Below are 19748 nucleotides of genomic sequence, written 5' to 3'. Positions count from 1 at the left end.
AACATCGGGGACAATAGGAAGAAAGGAGACACTGAACTAGATGTTCTCCAGCGAGCTTCATCTTACAGATTGTTGTGCGACTCACCTGAGACAAACACACACCTGAGACTATTCAACGCTGCAGCGGGGATGTGAGTACAACACACTGATTTATAATCAATGATTATTCAGAGTTACTGCGAATGTTCTCGGGCTCATTCAATGGTTCACTATGAAGTTAACTTTCAACCTTTATGTCTTTGTGTTGTAATCTGAAGCAGCAGTATTGTATTTAGACACTGTGTGTTTAGCTGAACATTTAGTTTTGTGGAATATTACAGTCATTAAATGTGAGTATTATATTGTTTTTGTGTTCTCTGCTGTACTTCAGTCGTCTTCAGAGGACAAATCTTGATGAAAGGAACGTCAAGTTTTTTAATTGTTTCAGTAAATACACAGTACTGTACTTAAATACAGTGTTGAGGTACTGGGGTATTTACATATTGTGAGAATTTCTACTACGTTCATTATCTTTTTCTACTTTAGCTCCTTTGTATTCACACAGATGTCCAAAACTAGATTTTTATTTTTTAAATTGACAAAAATGGTATTACATTGTGAGTTTGGTACTAGTACTGGGACTAAAGTACTAATGCCACACTATGAAAATACTCTGTTTCAAATAAAAGTCCTGCATTGAAAACATTGCTTCAGTAAAAGTATGTAAGTACAGTCAGGAAAATGTATTAAAGGTGTTAAAATAATACAAAATACTATCAAATATTATGTCATTAGATTATTATTGCTCATGCATTAATGTAAAAGAAGCATTTTACTTTTGTATTTGGTTTAGCTGGAGCTCATTTTGAACTATTTACTAATGATTAATTTCTCCATTAATTGATTGTTTGGTTTGTAGAAATAGTGAAAATAGTGAGAAATGTTCGTCACAATTACCCAGAGCACAAAGTGACACCTTCACAATGTTTGTTCAGTCCAAACCTCAACATTATTACTAAAACATTAACATTACTAACATTATTATTAAAGAAAAATCAGCAAATCTGGAACCATCAAATGTTTTTACATTAAAAAATAATTCATTTTCTCAGTTGACTAATCGACGAACAAAGAAAGCATCGTATTTTATAAACTTCAGTTTTGTGTGCAAATATCTTCATCTGTAAAGTAACTAGTTAGTAGTTGAGAAAGTAGTATAATACTTTAGTACAAGTAGTCTACCTCATTACTTGAGTAAATGTACTTGGTTACAGTCCACCACTGGATATTAATCTCTCTCTTTTTTGGGCCTTTTTAACTCCTTCCATTGGTGACACCTCAGAGGTCACCATCAGAGCAACATGGCGACCCTGAAGGCCGAGGTCCAGCGGAGGATTGTGTCCAAAGACGGCCACAACAACGTGCGCATCGACAACGTGGAGGGCATGGTGAAGCTGTACCTGCACGACATCTGGACCACCGTGGTGGACATGAAGTGGCGCTACAAGCTCACTCTGTTCGCCTCCACCTTTGTCATGACGTGGTTCATCTTCGGGGTCATTTTTTACTTCATCGGCATGGGCAACGGGGACTTCGAGCCCGGTCTGAACGCCAACCACACGGCCTGCGTAGTCAACGTGGAGACCCTCACGGGGGCCTTCCTGTTCTCGCTGGAGTCGCAGACCACCATCGGTTACGGTTTCCGCTACATCTCGGAGGAGTGCCCGCTGGCCATCTTCACACTGGTGGCCCAGCTCGTCATCACGGGCCTGGCGGAGATCTTCGTCACCGGCGCCTTCCTGGCCAAGCTGGCCCGCCCCAAGAAACGGGCGGAGACCATCAAGTTCAGCCAGTCGGCGGTGGTGTGCCGGCGCCAGGGCAAGCTGTGTCTGATGGTGAGGGTGGCCAACATGAGGAAGAGCCTCCTGATCCAGTGCCAGCTGACGGGGAAGCTCCTCCACTCCAACGTGACGGAGGAAGGCGAGAAGACCCAGATCCACCAGAGCTCCGTGGACTTCTTCATGGACTCCAGCGGAGAGTGCCCGTTCCTCATCCTCCCGCTCACCTTCTACCACGTGCTGGACGAGCACAGCCCGCTGGCGGGACTCAACGCAGTGAACCTGCGGACGCGCGACTTCGAGATGCTGGTGACCCTCAACGCCACCATGGAGTCCACGGCCGCCACGTGCCAGAGCCGCACCTCCTACGTGCCCCAGGAGATCCTCTGGGGCTACGAGTTCAAGCCCGTGCTGTTCAGCACCACCGGCGGCCGCTACGTGGCGGATTTCAACTTCTTCGACAAGGTGCAAGGGAGCAACGACGCCGCCTTCCTCAGCAACAACACGGAGAAGCTCAAGCTGGAGGAGGACTTTAAGAAGGAATAGAGGAGGAATGTCATGGCTACGGTTTGTTAGTTTTCTTTCCAGTACAATTACGTATATTGGATTTTTATACAATTACATGAACAATAGAATCTCCCTTTTAAAACAATAATGATAATAAACCAAACTAAATACAGGTAACTTTAAATAGTTCTTGGTAAAATGGATTCGTATTTATGTAGCAAATACAAAACAATTGATAAGAGATGTGAGAAACTAATCAAAGCAGGATGCACACATATAGGACACATGAACATGAGGCACACATACATCCACCTCTGGTCTTTATACAACTTATTAGAAGTTCAAAAAGTTATTATGGGGGAATGAAATGAGGCTGTACATGATGTGATTTATGGAAACAAATGTAGAAGGTTTGCTTGTTGTGTTTTTAGGATGGACAGATATATGATGATGGTGTAATAATACACTGGGTGGTACAAAAGAGGTTTTGTTTTGTAAATAAAGATTTCTTCATGAAGTAAAAGTTCAAATTAAATGCTTTTTTTTTAAGTACTGTACTTTAGTACAATTTTGACATACTTGTACGTGTACTACTGCAAGTTTCTACTTCTAACTTTTCAGGTTATTCATTTGAAATATAAAAAAAAATCCATTAATATAATAAATATTATTCTTTATTGAGACATTCTGCATAACGAGTACTTTTGCTTTTGGTACTTTAAATCAGTGATTCTTAAAGTGAGCAGAGGTCTGACAGTCTGCTCCTCTCAGTCCTGGTTCTGGGTCTCCCGTTGCCTCCCTTCCCTCCAGCGGGTCCAGCAATACGTCCTGGGTCTCCAGCAGCGTGGTGTCGGTGTTGGCTCCCAGAGAGGAGAAGCTCTGCTCCTGGAGGAGGAGGAGGAGACGCTGCTGCTGCTGCCGGGAGCTGAGCTCTCCTCCTCCCTCCGGAGATCCGAGTGCAGGTCCTAGGCTGCAGAGAAGCCGGATCTGGGTCTGTCCACGGTGGACCGGTCTGTGCTGGAGGATCTGGGTCTGTCCACGGTGGACCAGTGTCTGCTGGAGGATCTTGGTCCGATCATGATGGACCAGTCTCTGATGGAGGATCTGGTTTTGTCCACGGTGGACCGGTCTCTGCTGGAGTCTGAGCTGAAGGAGTGGTGAACCTGCATGAGTTCATCTGGTTTCACCAGAATCTGACCCGTAATAGAATACATGAGAATGGATTAAGAGATGAACGAATGGAGCCTCTTCAAGGACAAAACAGGTTCAGCCACCAGCTCCACCGTCTCAGGTTGTCTTTTGTTGTGGCAACACACTGTGTGTGTGTGTGTGTGTGTGTGTGTGTGTGTGTGTGTGTGTGTGTGTGTGTGTGTGTGTGTGTGTGTGTGTGTGTGTGTGTGTGTGTGTGTGTGTGGTGACTGTATCTGGTAAAAACAATCTTTCAAACCAAAACACGGCTGATCTTTTACATTGTGATCAACAGCAACTTTATTAAAAACCTGCTCAGCTAGATCAATTCATGCAGATTGTTTTGGTTTTGAGGTATTAACCTCGACCTGAGGTGCTCACAGCCTTGAACAATTAAAAAAAACAATGTCAGCAGGTTTCATTTCAGACTATTTCTTCAGCAGAAAGTAGTTAATATATTAATGCATCAATAATTATAATCCAGTAATATGATATATATAATATATAGCATAATGTATACTTTTACTTTTGGTACTTTAACTTTATTTTGCTGCTTACATGTTTGTACTTTTAATTCAGTAATATTTTTTATAATAATATTTATTTATTTAGCACATTTCATACAGACTATGTAGCTCAAAGTGTTGTACTTTTAAAAATAAATTTAAAAAACAGAAAACCTTCCTTTTACAGATAAAATAAATAAAAGTTGTAGGAACAAAGCATGAATTTTGCACTTACATTTTTATTAATTATATTAATATATATAATTATACAATCATTGTATAATTACTCTGTTATTGTATTACAATGTGGTATTAGTACTTGACACCATCAATATTGTTTTGTGTTTGTTTGGCGCTTTTACTTTGAAGGATTTAAACCAAGGAAGCCTTTTCTGCAAAAAATGCCGCTTTTATTCTGAAGAATTGGACCCGGAAGTCGTACTGTCGTTGCTGCCGATAGGAACACAAACCGGTCGAGTGAACAATAGTCTAGTTAAAACCCGTTATTTCTCTGTTTTTATCGGCTATATCGGCTAATCATAGCCCGGGAGAGTTCTTCTACATGTCTGCGTGACGTGTGATGGTCCGAGATGAGCGTCACTTTGGATATTAGACTGAAAAGAGCGAACAAAGTTTACCATGAAGGGGTAAGTGACGTTAACCACAGCTAGTTTAGTTAGCTCGGTTAGCTAACAAGCTGCTTCTACCAGCTGTTTATTTTACGTCACTGTCGTGGTGTCTAACGTAAAGTTAAAGACTTATATTCTATTAAAATAACAAGTTAGCTTGTTAGTTAGCTAGGAAGAAGGAGGCGGCTTCCTGTCCGCACGTGACCAACGGCTGATTCAGCACGTGACCAACAGCTGATTAGCGATGTGTGAATTTAACTAAATACATTTACTCAAGTGTAATTTAAATATAAATGTATATTTAATATGATTTAGATATACATTATAATTATTTATATAAATGTATATTTAATTTATTTAAAATATAAATCTAACTAGATTTACTTTTATTTTATTTTAAAGGTACTTTACTTTGCGTGAGTATTTTCCATATTATGCTATTTTATACTCTACTATTTTAACTACTTTATATTTTGAATATAAATATTGTAGTTTTACTCCACTGCATTTATTAGACAGCTATAGCTACTTTGTAGATTTATTTATACACAATAAAAATCAAACTAATACATTATGTTATTATTATTATTATTACAGGATAAACTACACAGTAGTATAGTAATTGAACTTGGCTGCAACATGAAAGCATGAATTAATCAGTAATTTGAATCACAGTATATAATATATTAACAATATAATATATATTATTCTGCATAAAAAGAGCATTTTTTCTTTTTGTACTTAAAGTTTATTTGGGTGCTGATACTTTTACTTCAGTAAACTTATGAATGTAAGACTTTTACTTTTAACAAAGTACTTATATATATTAGTTAAATTATATATATTAGTTAAAACTATGCAAAAACTTGTTTTGTTCCCCTTAAAGTTGATTTAGATTAGTTATCTAACACCGAAGTGTTACTATGTTTCTGTAAGTAAATATTCTGAATACATCTTTCCTACTATAACTACTGCTATTAACAGAGTACGTCACATGTTACTGAAACTGTAACTAAAGGTATTATTACAAATTCATCTGCTGCTATTGTGCTATTACAACTACTGTTACTTCTATAACTGCTACTGTTTCTACTGTTGTAATAAAACTAATATTTATACTAATTGGAGCTAGAAGGTAGCTGTGTCTCAATTGTTTGTTTCCAATATGTGTATGAGAGATGTCAATATCTGTATTTTTCTAATCTTCGCACTTGTTATATATATATATACATATATATATTTCAGGTCACAGAATCTCATGGGTGACATAATTTGGTGTAACACCGGTACAGATGCTGGTGTTTCTCTGGACGCAATAAGATTTAATGTAGTCAAATGCTGCATCAGTTTGTTTATTATAGTTTATTATATTATAGTGTCGTCAGTAGTTCTCTTCTCAGCAGAGCTGGTGTGTTTGCAGGAGGCGGTGGCCGGCGTCGTCCTGCTGGTGTGTAAGGAGCCGCTGCAGCATCACGGCATCTCTCTGAACATGGAGGGGCTGGTGAACCTGCAGCTGAGCTCCAAGAGCGTTGGAGTCTTCGAGGCTTTCTACAACTCCGTCAAGGTGAAAATACAGTCAGCCTAAATAGTCTGCAGTCAAGGTTGAAGTCTTCTTCACTGATTGTTCAGATCAAAACCTCACTGAGACTCTCAGAAAGATCTGATAATTTAACTTAAAACGCAGAATAATAAAGCAAAAGAATCTCAGGTATCTGTTTTTCCCAGTTTTATATACATGTACTGTGTTTAGGTACAAATCTGAGGTACTTGTACTTTAATTGAATGTTTCTATTTTATGTAACTTCACACTTGTACTCCACAAAAGGAAATATTGTACTTTTTACTGCTCTACATTTGTCTGACAGCTTAAGTTACTTTACAAAGTTAGATTTTTACATACAAAACTTATAAAGTGATAATAAAATATGATGTTTTATAGATGAAACTACCCTGAGATGTAGTGGAGTAAAAAGTACTACTGAGATGTAGTAGAAAGTACAATATGTACCTCTGTAGTGCAGTAGAAAGTACCTCTGAGATGTAGTACAGTAGAAAGTACCTCTGAGATGTAGTGCAGTAGAAAGTACCTCTGAGATGTACTGTACCACTGATCAGACCTGGTGTGTTCTCAGCCCATCCAGCTGATCAGCAGCACCATCGAGGTGGCCAAAGCAGGAAAGATCCCGGGAGGAAGGACTGAGATCCCCTTTGAGTTTCCTCTGAACACCAAAGGAAACAAAGTTCTGTACGAGACGTACCACGGAGTCTTCGTCAACATTCAGGTGAGCGAGGAACACACCGGTTCTCTACCACTGTATTCTACCAGAGTTTGAGGAACCGGCAGTGAAGCGATGGATTCATACAGTCGCATATTAGGAAATATATTATAACGGGCAAATTGATCCTTCGCTAAGTCCCGCCCCTCGAATGCAGACTAGCCAATCGTAGCGTAGCATCGTCCAGCTCCAACAGCTATCTGATTAAAACAGTTGTGGTACATTCGTTGTGGTCTTCTCCTCAGTACTCCCTCCGCTGTGACATGAAGCGCCCCCTGCTGGCCAAAGACCTGAGCAGGAACTGTGAGTTCATCGTTCACAGTCAGGTGAGTGAGACGCATTTCATTTAAACTACTGTGAAGATTTAAACAAGACCGTTTAAAGCTTTTTGTATTTGTTTCTACTCTTTGATTTATCACGTCTCATATGTGTCTTCCTGTCGATCACTATTAATTATCGCCCCTTGATGAGATGTTAGCCACGTTGAGCTAACTTGTTGCTCTGTTTGATTTCCAGCCTCAGAAAGCTAAAGTTGTTCCCACTCCGGTCAACTTCACCATCACTCCAGCAACCCTGCAGAACACCCGCGAGGTGACAAAAGTGACCTCATTGTATTTCCTCATGTTGTTTTTTAAAGGAAATTTAAGTTTAAAACCTCCTTACGCTCTCCATGGTTGCAGAGAACGTTTCTTATTTCAGCGCTCGACATTAACGCTTGCTGGAGGAAAGTAAACACTGACTAAAATAAATGTGAACTTTATTAGGTAAAAGAAATATGCAGTCAGGAGATGGTGTAATACCGTTCCCTCATCATACTACATTGGGCGAGAAACTTGCATAAATCCAGTTTATATTTGAAGGAGATTGTAGATTTTCACAGCAATATAAAATAGAGATGAATTATGAGCTGTTTAACTTAAAACTCTAAGCAGCTTATAATACATAATTAAAACTACAAATACCCCAAAATAATGTTTAATCAAAGCTAATATTTGAATGGAAATATAATCATTTGTTTCCTAATTGTTTGTTTTTATTCAAATAACCGTTATAGATGACTGTAACAAACTAAAAAGATTACATTTAGAATATTTTGAGGTTTTTGAGGTTTTTTTCTCTCCAATTGTCATAATCTCTGATTCTATTTATTCATTTATAACTTAGGAAAAGTAAGAGTTTTGCAGATGTTGTATATAAAACAGTATTCTGTCTTTCGGACTCTGATATGCGTTCGTTTTCGTGGCACTCTATTCAAACTTTCTCTGGTTCCATAAAGAGCCGAGGAAGATGAGTACTATATATAATGGATATGGTTTTATGGTGAACTATTCCTTTTTAAATCTGCACTGAGACGATGAACTTTCTTTCTGCTTTCAGAGGAGTTTACTGCCAAAGTTTCTAGTCCGAGGCAACTTAGACGCCACCAACTGTGTGATCAGCCAGCCGCTGACCGGAGAGGTGATGGTGGAGAACTCAGAGGTCCCCATAAAGAGCATCGAGCTGCAGCTTGTGCGAGTAGAAACCTGCGGTGAGTTCACGCCGTGTTGGGACATGATTGGACTTCTGTTGTTGTTTTGTTTCTTTCTAAATGTCCGCTGTGTGTTCAGGTTGTGCCGAAGGTTACGCCAGAGACGCCACGGAGATCCAGAACATCCAGATAGCTGAAGGCGACGTCTGCCACGGCCTCCCGATCCCCATCTACATGGTGTTCCCCCGGCTGTTCACCTGCCCCACACTGGAGACCACCAACTTCAAAGTGGGTCAGTGACGCCTCCAAGTCTGCTGTTAGTCTCTGGTCCACTGGTTCCACTGGTTAACCCTCTGAACCCCAAAACTCACCGGCGGGATGGAAAAGCGTGTTGTTTAAATTCATTTTAAAGACTCACCAAATCTACACCGTTTCATAATCTTGAGATTTTCATTTTTCGGACGGTCCTTGAACACATCGTGTGTGATGAACGCTATCGACAGAAACGCAACCGAGACTAAGCTTAATATTGGGATATTTCATCAAAACATTTTATTCTACATGTCATTTCTTGTGACTTTTTGTTTCTTTGTTTCCTTTTCAGAGTTTGAAGTGAATGTCGTCATCGTGCTTCATGACGATCACCTGATCACAGAGAACTTCCCACTGAAGCTGTGCAGAGTCTGATGTCACAGGAGTTCTTTAATGGTCCCTACAGCACACAGTTCCTCTAATAATGCTAATTATCTGACTTTAAAGAAAACACAATGTTCTGTCATTAATAATTGTGACCAAAAGTGTAAAAACATTATTCCTTTTGTTGTTTTGTCAAGTTATAATAAATGTCACATTTTTTAAAGTATATCATTGAAAGTTTCTGTTTTTTGCAGACCATAGTGAACGGTGTCACTATCCAAAGTTATTAATATTATTCCTATATTGAGGCAGTTTGATAAAAAACAACCGCAACTCAAGGTCCACTTACAATACAAGCCTCTTCCACAACTTGTTTTCACATTCTATGGTAAGACTTTTAAAAAATGTTCAACATACAGATTTTTGTATGACTTATTTCAACATACTAAACTATGACTTTTTTATCAAAATACTATACAGATTTTTTTTCACAAATTTTTTAACATATACTTTTTATGCTGTACTATCTTTTTACTTTTTTCGACATCCTATACTGTGCCTTTCTTTTCAACGTGTTTTCACATACTATACTTTGACTTTATCAACATGTTATACTATTTTTACTTTCTTTGACATACTATACCATGACATTAGTTTTTTGTGTGAGATACTATTCTGACATTGTTTTGTGGCGTAATCTGTGAAGGACTTTTTTGACATTTTTTGTGACTTTTTATGAACTTTTTGAACTTCATACTATAGAATATCTGACACTGACCTCTTCTGTTATGTTTTCTGTTTGTAATGGTTTGTTCTTTTGGCTGCTGTATACTTTATTGTACAATAATACTATTTTATTATTATTTTTATTTTATTTATACCTTTATTTGACCAGGTAAATCTCATCAAGATTTAATCTAGTCAAGACAGGATGTTTACAAAAATACACACAAACCTTTAAAATGTGAAAATAAAAAGAACATGCATTATTTCAGGTTTAACGTTTAAAACACACAAATAAAATAAAGGAATAAGAAGGAACAAGTCAAACTCATGTTTGAATGTCAAGTTATTCCTGAAAGAGGCAGTAAAAGCTCATTGACAGAGCTTCACTGAGAGGAGGAGCCACTCTGAAAGAGGAGAGCTGCAGAGTCACTTCTCCTGAAGTGAAAGTGAAAGTTAGTCTGAGCAACAGCAGAGCTGCAGTCGAGACAAGTCTCTCTGTTTCTCTCTAAAGAAACAGTCAACTGAATCCAGCAGCTTCTTCTCAACAACACAACAGAGTCTCTGACAAACTCTGGTGACTACACTGTTCTACAGAGAAACTCAACATTTGGTCAAAAGTGAGTTCAAACCAGGATCCATAACGAAGAACAAAGTAGCAGCAGATAAACTAGGCCTGCTAGAAGCTAACTAGCCTAAATGCTACTCCCTTTGAATTGTCCAAACACAGAGAACAGCATCTGATTTAATGTGTGGATTCATTTATTGATTATAGAGGAACAACATTGATGTTTTATAACTGACAAAACTGTTCTATACTTTGGTAAATATCCTTGAACTGTAAAGCCTTTCCTCTAAACTTCACTGTCTCTGTAGTTCCTGCTGTCTGTCTTTGTGAGGAAGTTCAGCTGATAATATTTACTGTGTTTCAACTCAAAACACTTCAGCTCGACTCAGACAGGAAGTTCAACTCAGATTCAAACTGAGGTCCAAATATGTCACAGTAAATAGTAATATGTTCAACTTAAAAGTGGAATTAAGAATGTTTAGGCACCTTACAAATTATATAAATTCACTCTAATAATATATAAGCAGCAGAGTAGCAGTATTATCATTTAATATGTGATGTGACAGTAATGGAGGATCACTCTTTGTTTTTAAATTCTATGTTGTGAGCACCTTTCTAAAGTACTCAAACCCTCTTCTGTAATAGTTCCTCTACAGTAGGTGTCTCCAGGACACATTCTACCATGATGACACACACAGAGACCCACAATGTGAAATCAATACCTGACACACACTGTTACTGCTGCTAAAGATGTGATAACAGTTTTGTTTTCTCACACTTGTTGTCCTCAGAGTGTAGATATGTCTGCTGCCAGCTGTCTGCTGACTGAAGATCAGTTTCTGTGCTCCATCTGTCAGGATGTGTTCACTGATCCAGTCAGCACACCATGTGGACACAACTTCTGTAAATCCTGCATTACTCAACACTGGAACATTAATGTTCAGACTCAGTGTCCAAACTGTAAAGAGGTGTTCAACTCTAGACCTGAGCTGCGGGTCAATACTTTCATCTCTGAGATGGCTGCTCAGTTCAGACGGTCAGCTCAACAGAAAGCCAGCAGCAGCAGCTCAGAGCAACAAGCTGCCAAACCAGGAGAAGTTCCCTGTGACGTCTGCACTGGAACCAAACTGAAGGCCCTGAAGTCCTGCCTGGTGTGTCTGGAGTCCTACTGTGAGACTCACCTGGAGCCTCATCTGACAAGATCAGCCCTGAAAAGACATCAGCTGATCGACCCTGTGGAGAACCTGGAAGGCAGGATGTGTACGAAGCACGATAAACATCTGGAGCTGTTCTGTAAGACCGACCAGATGTGTGTCTGCATGCTCTGCACTGTTTTAGACCACAAGAACCATGATGTTGTTCCTCTGAAAGAAGAATATGAAGGAAAGAAGGCCGAGCTGGGGAAGACTGAGGCTGAAATCCAGCAGATGATCCAGAAGAGACGACTGAAGATTCAGGAGATCAAACACTCAGTGGAGCTCAGTGAGGAAGATGCAGACAGAGAGATAGCAGATGGTGTTCAGGTCTTCACTGATCTGAAGGAGTCTGTTGAGAGAAGCCAGGCCGAGCTCATCGACACGATCAAAGAGAAGCAGAGAAAGACAGAGAAACAGGCCGAAGGCTTCATCAAAGAGCTGGAACAGGAAATCTCTGAGCTGAAGAAGAGAAGCACTGAGGTGGAGCAGCTCTCACGCTCTGAAGACCACCTCCACCTCCTCCAGAGCTTCAGGACCCTGAACACTGCTCCACCCACCAAGGACTGGACAGGAGTCAGAGTCAGTCCACCTTCATATGAGGGGTCTGTGGTGAGAGCTGTGAATCAGCTGGAGGAGACATTCAGTGAACACATGAAGAAGCTGTTTGAGGCCGAGCTGAAGAGGGTCCAGCAGTCTGCAGTGGATGTGACACTTGATCCTGATACAGCACATCCCAAACTCATCCTGTCTGATGATGGAAAACAAGTTAAACTTGGTGATGTAAGGAAGAATCTTCCAGACAATCCAGAGAGATTTGATTCTTGTGCTGGTGTCTTAGCAAAGCAGAGTTTCTCTTCAGGAAGATTTTACTACGAGGTTCAGGTTGAAGGGAAGACTGGCTGGACTTTAGGAGTGGCCAGAGAGTCGATCAACAGGAAGGGAATCATCACAGTGACTCCTCAGGATGGTTACTCGACGATATGTTTGAGGAATAAGAATGAGTACAAAGCTGGTGCTGATCCTAGAGTCCTTCTCTCTCTGAAGTCTCAGCCTGAGAAGGTGGGGGTGTTTGTGGATTATGAGGAGGGTCTGGTCTCCTTTTATGACATTAAGTCTGCAGCTCTTATCTACTCCTTTACTGGCTGCTGCTTCACTGAGAAACTCTACCCATACTTTGGTCCTGGTCTTAATTATGGTGGTAAAAACTCTGCTCCTCTGATCATCTCTCCTGTCAATCACACCGAGTAGAACACACACTTGATTTTCTACAGAGAAACTCTTTCATTTAATAAAACAAATCTATATTATTGGTGATTTACGGTGTAAACTTTATTGATTCTTCACATTATGATCAATGTTTTTTTCTATTTGTCTGTAAATGTTTTTCATCTCCAACACACAGACATTAAGCCACTGATTGATATTATCTAATGTAGTCTAATTAATTCTAATAACAGCATAACCTGGCTTCAAGACTTGAATCATCAAAAACAATGTACTCAGGAATAAGAAGCATTTGCACATTCCTTAAATATCTGGGTGCCAAATGAAAATGTTTAATATCTGATTATTATATATATATAATACATTATGATTACTGGCTCAAATTATTCATGACCTTTTGTTGACTTGTTGACTCTTTTATGCCTTTCTTTCACACAATGCTGAACACAATAAATACATTGTTCTTAAAGTCAAGTTCAGTGTTGAGTGAACCCAGAATTCAGCACACAGACTCAGATTAAAAGCTTTATTGCAAAACTTGGTTTCCAGAAATGAGATAATGACAGACGGGCAAGACGGAGGGTGACTGTTCCTGGGCTGATCTCGTGGATGAACAGATGAGAACGGGGAGCTGTGTTTGACGGCTGAGAGAGTGAACAGGCAGGCAGGAGATTGGGAATCCAGAAGAGCTGACAGGGAGGTGGAGATCTGAGCACAAGGAAACATGATTAACTGAGGGAGACCACGGAAAAACAAGGAAGGTCTAGATAAGAAGTCATAGTATAGAATATCAAATAATGATATTAAAAAATCACAGTAAAGTGTGTCGGAAAAAGTCCTGAAAGCCATAGTGTATATATAGTATGTCAAAAAATCCCACAGGAAAGACATAGTATGACTGGACTCCAGCACACCAGGCCAGAGAGAAGAGCCACGGATGGCTGATCACATACAGGTTGGTGGTGATGTTCGCTGCAGCGTACTCACTGCACACAGGTGAGGAGAGGAGACATGATATGTTACGAAACACCTGGGAGGGGGGGGTGGGGGGCATCTTTAATACTCACACACCTGGTGAGCTCAGTGGACATGGAGCTGTAGTGCAGGTTGAGCGTGACGTTGTGGTTGCTCTGGAGCTCCTCTAGAGGGAGCCGACTGCCCGACGTCTGCTGGAGCTCAGGATCGATGTCCTTGACCAGAGCACGCTATTACTTTTTTTTACTTTTTTCAACGTACTATACTGACTTTTTTTTACTTTTTAAGAACTATACTATTACTTTTTTTACTTTTTTCACTTTTTTCGACGTACTAACCTGACATTCTTTACTTTTTAATGTACTATACTATTACTTTTTTCCCTTTTTATTCGAAGTATTAAACTGACTTTTTTTACTTTTTTCGACTTACGAAACTGACTTTTTTTTACTTTTTCTATGTACTATACTATTACTTTTTTTACTCATTTCGACGTACTAAACTGACTTTTTTTACTTTTTGAAGTACTTTACTATTGCTTTTTTTACTTTTTCCGACGTACTAAACTGACTTTTAAAAAAAAAAATGTTGTACTACACTATTACTTTTTGTAACTTCTTTCGACGTACTAAACTGAATTTTTGTAACTTCTTTCGACGTACTAAACTGACTTTTTGTAACTTCTTTCGACGTACTAAACTGACTTTTTGTAACTTCTTTCGACGTACTTAACAGAATTTTTTTCCTTTTTTTATGTACTATACTATTACTTTTTGTAACTTTTTTTGACATACTAAACTGACTTTTTAAAACTTTTTTTTACGTACTGAACTGACTTTTTTACTTTTTTTGAAGTACTATACCATTACTTTTTTATGTACTATACTATTACTTTTTTCAACGTACTATAGTATAGTATGACTTTCTTTTCAACTTTCTTTGAAATACTTTACTGAGGTTTCTCATATAGTATGAATTGCTTTCGATATGCTATACTTTGACTTTTTTCAACATACTGTAATTTTTTTTCATCAAAATACTATACTGACTTCTTTTCGACAAACTAAGCTATAACTTTTTTTTGACATATTATACCAACACATTATTTATGACGTCATTATTGGATGAGTTTTTTTGTGTGAGATACTATTCTGATATTTTTTTTGTGTAAATAAAAAAAACATACATTATTTCAGATTTAACGTTTAAAACACACAAATAAAAAAAAGGAATAAGAAGGAACAAGTCAAACTCATGTTTGAATGTCAAGTTATTCCTCAAAGAGGCAGTAAAAGCTCATTGACAGAGCTTCACTGAGAGGAGGAGCCACTCTGAAAGAGGAGAGCTGCAGAGTCACTTCTCCTGAAGTAAAAGTAAATTTAGTCTGAGTGACAGCAGAGCTGCAGTCGAGACAAGTCTCCCTGTTTCTCTCTAAAGAAACATTCAACTGAATCCAGCGGCTTCTTCTCAACACAACAGTCTCTGACAAACTCTGGTGAGTACACTGTTCTACAGAGAAACTCAACATTTGGTCAAAAGTGAGTTTAAACCAGGATCCATAACAAAGAACAAAGTAGCAGCAGATAAACTAGGCCTGCTAGAAACTAACTAGCCTAGCTGCTACTCCCTTTGGATTGCCCAAACACAGAGAACAGCATCTGATTTAAGGTGTGGATGTATTTATAGATTATAGAGGAACAACATTGATGTTTTATAACTTACATAACTGTTATATACTTTGGTAAATATCCTTGAACTGTAAAGCCTTTCCTCTAAACTTCACTGTCTCTGTAGTTCCTGCTGTCTGTTTGTGAGGAAGTTCAGCTGATAATATTTACTGTGTTTCAACAACTGGTATCAACTCAAACCCTCTTCTGTAATAGTTCCTCTACAGTAGGTGTCTCCAGGACACATTCTACCATGATGACACACACAGAGACCCACAATGTGAAAACAATACCTGACACACGCTGTTACTGCTGCTAAAGATGTGATAACAGTTTTGTTTTCTCACACTTGTTGTCCTCAGAGTGTAGATATGTCTGCTGCCAGCTGCCTGCTGACTGAAGATCAGTTTCTGTGCTCCATCTGTCTGGATGTGTTCACTGATCCAGTCAGCATACCATGTGGACACAACTACTGTAAAACCTGCATCACTCAACACTGGAACGTTAATGTCCCGTTTCAGTGTCCCAACTGTAAAAAGCTTTTCTACATCAGACCTGAGCTGCAGGTCAATACTTTCATCTCTGAGATGGCTGCTCAGTTCAGACAGTCAGCTCAACAGAAAGCCAGCAGCAGCAGCTCAGAGCAACAAGCTGCCAAACCAGGAGAGGTTCCCTGTGACGTCTGCACTGGAACTAAACTGAAGGCCCTGAAGTCCTGCCTGGTGTGTCTGGAGTCCTACTGTGAGACTCACCTGGAGCCTCATCTGACAAGATCAGGTCTGAAAAGACATCAGCTGATCGACCCTGTGGAGAACCTGGAAGACAGGATGTGTACGAAGCACGATAAACCTCTGGAGCTGTTCTGTAAGACCGACCAGATGTGTGTCTGCATGCTCTGCACTGTTTTAGACCACAAGAACCATGATGTTGTTCCTCTGAAAGAAGAATATGAAGGAAAGAAGGCCGAGCTGGGGAAGACTGAGGCTGAAATCCAGCAGATGATCCAGAAGAGACGACTGAAGATTCAGGAGATCAAACACTCAGTGGAGCTCAGTGAGGAAGATGCAGACAGAGAGATATCAGATGGTGTTCAGGTCTTCACCGCTCTGAAGGAGTCTGTCGAGAGAAGCCAGGCCGAGCTCATCGACACGATCAAAGAGAAGCAGAGAAAGACAGAGAAACAGGCTGAAGGCTTCATCAAAGAGCTGGAACAGGAAATCTCTGAGCTGAAGAAGAGAAGCACTGAGGTGGAGCAGCTCTCCTGCTCTGAAGACCACCTCCACCTCCTCCAGAGCTTCAGGACCCTGAACACTGCTCCACCCACCAAGAACTGGACAGGAGTCAGAGTCAGTCCACCTTCATATGAGGGGACTGTGGTGAGAGCTGTGAATCAGGTGGAGGAGACGCTCAGTAAACAGATGAAGAAGCTGTTTGAGGCCGAGCTGAAGAGGGTCCAGCAGTCTGCAGTGGATGTGACACTTGATCCTGATACAGCATATCCTGACCTCATCCTGTCTGATGATGGAAAACAAGTTAAATTTGGTGATGTAAGGAAGAATCTCCCAGACAATCCAGAGAGATTTGATCCTTGTGCTGGTGTCTTAGCAAAGCAGAGTTTCTCTTCAGGAAGATTTTATTACGAGGTTCAGGTTGAAGGGAAGACTGAGTGGTTTTTAGGAGTGGCCAGAGAGTCGATCAACAGGAAGGGAAGCATCATACTGACTCCTCAGAAAGGTTACTGGACGATATGTTTGAGGAATGAGAATGAGTACGAAGCTTTTACTGGTCCATCAGTCCGTCTCTCTCTGAAGTCTCAGCCTCAGAAGGTGGGGGTGTTTGTGGATTATGAGGAGGGTCTGGTCTCCTTTTATGACGTTAAGTCTGCAGCTCTTATCTACTCCTTTACTGGCTGCTGCTTCACTGAGAAACTCTACCCATTCTTTGGTCCTGGTCCTAATTATGGTGGTAAAAACTCTGCTCCTCTGATCATCTCTCCTGTCAATCACACTGAGTAGAACAAACACTTGATTTTCTACAGAGAAACTCTTTCATTTAATGTAATAAATCTATATTATTGGTGATTTACGGTGTAAACTTTGATTCTTTACATTATGATCAATGTTTTTTTCAATTTGTCTGTAAATGTTTTTCTACTCCAACACACAGACATTAAGCCACTGATTGATATTATCTAATGTAGTCTAATTAATTCTAACAGCATAACCTGCCTTCAAGACTGTTGAATCATCAAAATCAATGTACTCAGGAATAAGAAGCATTTGCACATTCCTTAAATATCTGAGTGCCAAATGAAAATGTTTAATATCTGATTATTGTATATATATAATACATTATGATTACTGGCTCAAATTATTGGAGAAAGTCATGACCTTGTGTTGACTTGTTGACTCTTTTATGCCTTTTTCTGACACAATGCTGAACAAAATAAATACATTTTTTTTTTAATTCAAGTTCAGTGTTGAGTGAACCCAGAATTCAGCACACAGACTCCGATTAAAAGCTTTATTGCAAAACTTGGTTTCCAGAATTGAGATAATGACAGACGGGCAAGACGGAGGGTGACTGTTCCTGGGCTGATCTCGTGGATGAACAGATGAGAACGGGGAGCTGTGTTTGACGGCTGAGAGAGTGAACAGGCAGGCAGGAGATTGGGAATCCAGAAGAGCTGACAGGGAGGTGGAGATCTGAGCACAAGGAAACATGATTAACTGAGGGAGACCACGGAAAAACAAGGAAGGTCTAGATAAGAAGTCATAGTATAGAATATCAAATAATGATATTAAAAAATCATAGTAAATTGTGTCGGAAAAAGTCCTGAAAAGCCATAGTGTGTATATAGTATGTCAAAAAATCCCACAGGAAAGACATAGTATGACTGGACTCCAGCACACCAGGCCAGAGAGAAGAGCCACGGCTGGCTGATCACATACAGGTTGGTGGTGATGTTCGCTGCAGCGTACTCACTGCACACAGGTGAGGAGAGGAGACATGATGTGTTACGAAACACCTGGGAGGGGTGGGGGGCATCTTTAATACTCACACACCTGGTGAGCTCAGTGGACATGGAGCTGTAGTGCAGGTTGAGCGTGACGATGTGGTTGCTCTGGAGCTCCTCTAGAGGGAGCCGACTGCCCGACGTCTGCTGGAGCTCAGGATCGATGTCCTGGACCAGAGCACGCAGGTCTGAGGGCAGCCACAGCACCTGGTGGGTGAGCGTGGAAAGCACTTTGGAACCTTAAAAGTGGTACATAAATAAAGTTATTATTTATTTTATATTATCTCATAGTTGTGAGCAGACAGATAAACAATGCGCTGAAACTCACTATAAAGCTCCATAAAACCGTGATGAGCTGAAGGTTCCACTGGTTAACCCTCTGAACCCCAAAACCCACCGGCGTGATGGAAAAGCGTGTTTTTTAAATTTATTTTAAAGACTCATGAATTCTACACCGTTCCTCAAACCCAGAAACTGGAAAAACTGTCATCGTCAGATCTTCATCTTGCAGACGGTCCTTTTACGCATCGTGTGTGACGAAGGCTTCCATCAGAAACACAACCGAGACTAATCTTAATATTGGGATGTTTCATCAAAACATTTTATTCTACATGTCTCATTTAATATGTCGCCTCATATAAAACGTTTACTCTAAACAGATTCTGTAAAAACATTCAATTCTGAGCTCTTCAGTGTAATTTAGAAGCCATGATTGACTCGGCTGAGACCAACAGTCACGTGATATATATTTGTGGCGTAATCTGTAGACGAATAGTTTTTATAAACTTAAAATCATTGTTTTATATACTATACAATGTTCTCTGTGAGGTCATCTCTAAAGGCCTTTTGTGACATTTCTTGTGACTTTTTTGTGACTTTTTGTTTCTTTGTTTCCTTTTCAGAGTTTGAAGTGAACGTCGTCATCGTGCTTCATGATGATCACCTGATCACAGAGAACTTCCCACTGAAGCTGTGCAGAGTCTGACGTCACAGGAGTTCTTTAATGGTCCCTACAACACACAGTTCCTCTAATAATGCTAATTATCTGACTTTAAAGAAAACACAATATTCTGTCATTAATAATTGTGACCAAATGTGAAAAAACATTATTCCTTTTGTTATTTTTTCAAGTTATAATAAATGTCACATTTTTTAAAGTATATCATTGAAAGTTTCCGTTTAAAAAATACTCACAAACCTTTAAAATGTGTAAATAAAAAAGCATACAGTATTTCAGATTTAATGTTTTAAAACACACAAAAAATAAAGGAATAAGAAGGAAAAAGTCAAACTCATGTTTGAATATCAAGTTATTCCTCAAAGAGGCAGTAAAAGCTCATTCACAGAGCTTC

The 19748-nt window shown here is 39.6% G+C and overlaps 4 protein-coding genes across 6 annotated transcripts; all 4 read left to right on the top strand.

Annotated features, from left to right (window-relative positions):
• kcnj15 (potassium inwardly rectifying channel subfamily J member 15) lies at window positions 1-2925 on the top strand. Its single transcript, XM_079171604.1, has 2 exons — window positions 1-131; window positions 1322-2925. Exon 2 carries the CDS (start codon window positions 1341-1343, stop codon window positions 2361-2363), a length of 1023 nt encoding a protein of 340 aa, XP_079027730.1. The 5' UTR covers window positions 1-131; window positions 1322-1340; the 3' UTR covers window positions 2364-2925.
• A 1544-nt stretch (window positions 2926-4469) lies between these two features.
• Window positions 4470-19478, top strand: vps26c (VPS26 endosomal protein sorting factor C). Of its 2 annotated transcripts, none has more exons than XM_079171613.1 (8): window positions 4470-4665; window positions 6068-6211; window positions 6780-6929; window positions 7169-7249; window positions 7440-7514; window positions 8301-8451; window positions 8531-8683; window positions 19299-19478. In XM_079171613.1, exons 1-8 carry the CDS (start codon window positions 4609-4611, stop codon window positions 19379-19381), a joined length of 894 nt encoding a protein of 297 aa, XP_079027739.1. In that variant the 5' UTR covers window positions 4470-4608; the 3' UTR covers window positions 19382-19478. The 2 variants fall into 2 exon arrangements, with proteins under 2 accessions (XP_079027739.1, XP_079027738.1); XM_079171612.1 differs by lacking the exon at window positions 19299-19478 and adding an exon at window positions 8996-9253.
• Window positions 10220-12976, top strand: LOC306704968 (E3 ubiquitin-protein ligase TRIM21-like). Of its 2 annotated transcripts, none has more exons than XM_079171594.1 (2): window positions 10220-10327; window positions 11110-12976. In XM_079171594.1, exon 2 carries the CDS (start codon window positions 11119-11121, stop codon window positions 12760-12762), a length of 1644 nt encoding a protein of 547 aa, XP_079027720.1. In that variant the 5' UTR covers window positions 10220-10327; window positions 11110-11118; the 3' UTR covers window positions 12763-12976. The 2 variants fall into 2 exon arrangements, with proteins under 2 accessions (XP_079027720.1, XP_079027721.1); XM_079171595.1 differs by having other exon boundaries at window positions 10300-10370.
• LOC306704965 (E3 ubiquitin-protein ligase TRIM21-like) lies at window positions 15106-17395 on the top strand (the record flags this gene model as incomplete). The annotated part of the gene is made up of 2 exons (XM_079171589.1): window positions 15106-15208; window positions 15743-17395. Exon 2 carries the CDS (start codon window positions 15752-15754, stop codon window positions 17393-17395), a length of 1644 nt encoding a protein of 547 aa, XP_079027715.1. The 5' UTR covers window positions 15106-15208; window positions 15743-15751.
• Window positions 19479-19748: the final 270 nt, after the last annotated feature.

This window comes from Pholis gunnellus (assembly GCF_910591455.1).
Source record: "Pholis gunnellus genome assembly, chromosome: 13".
Lineage (NCBI taxonomy): Eukaryota > Metazoa > Chordata > Actinopteri > Perciformes > Pholidae > Pholis > Pholis gunnellus.
Note: the sequence above shows the minus strand (reverse complement) of the source record. Positions and strands in the feature narration are given on the sequence as shown.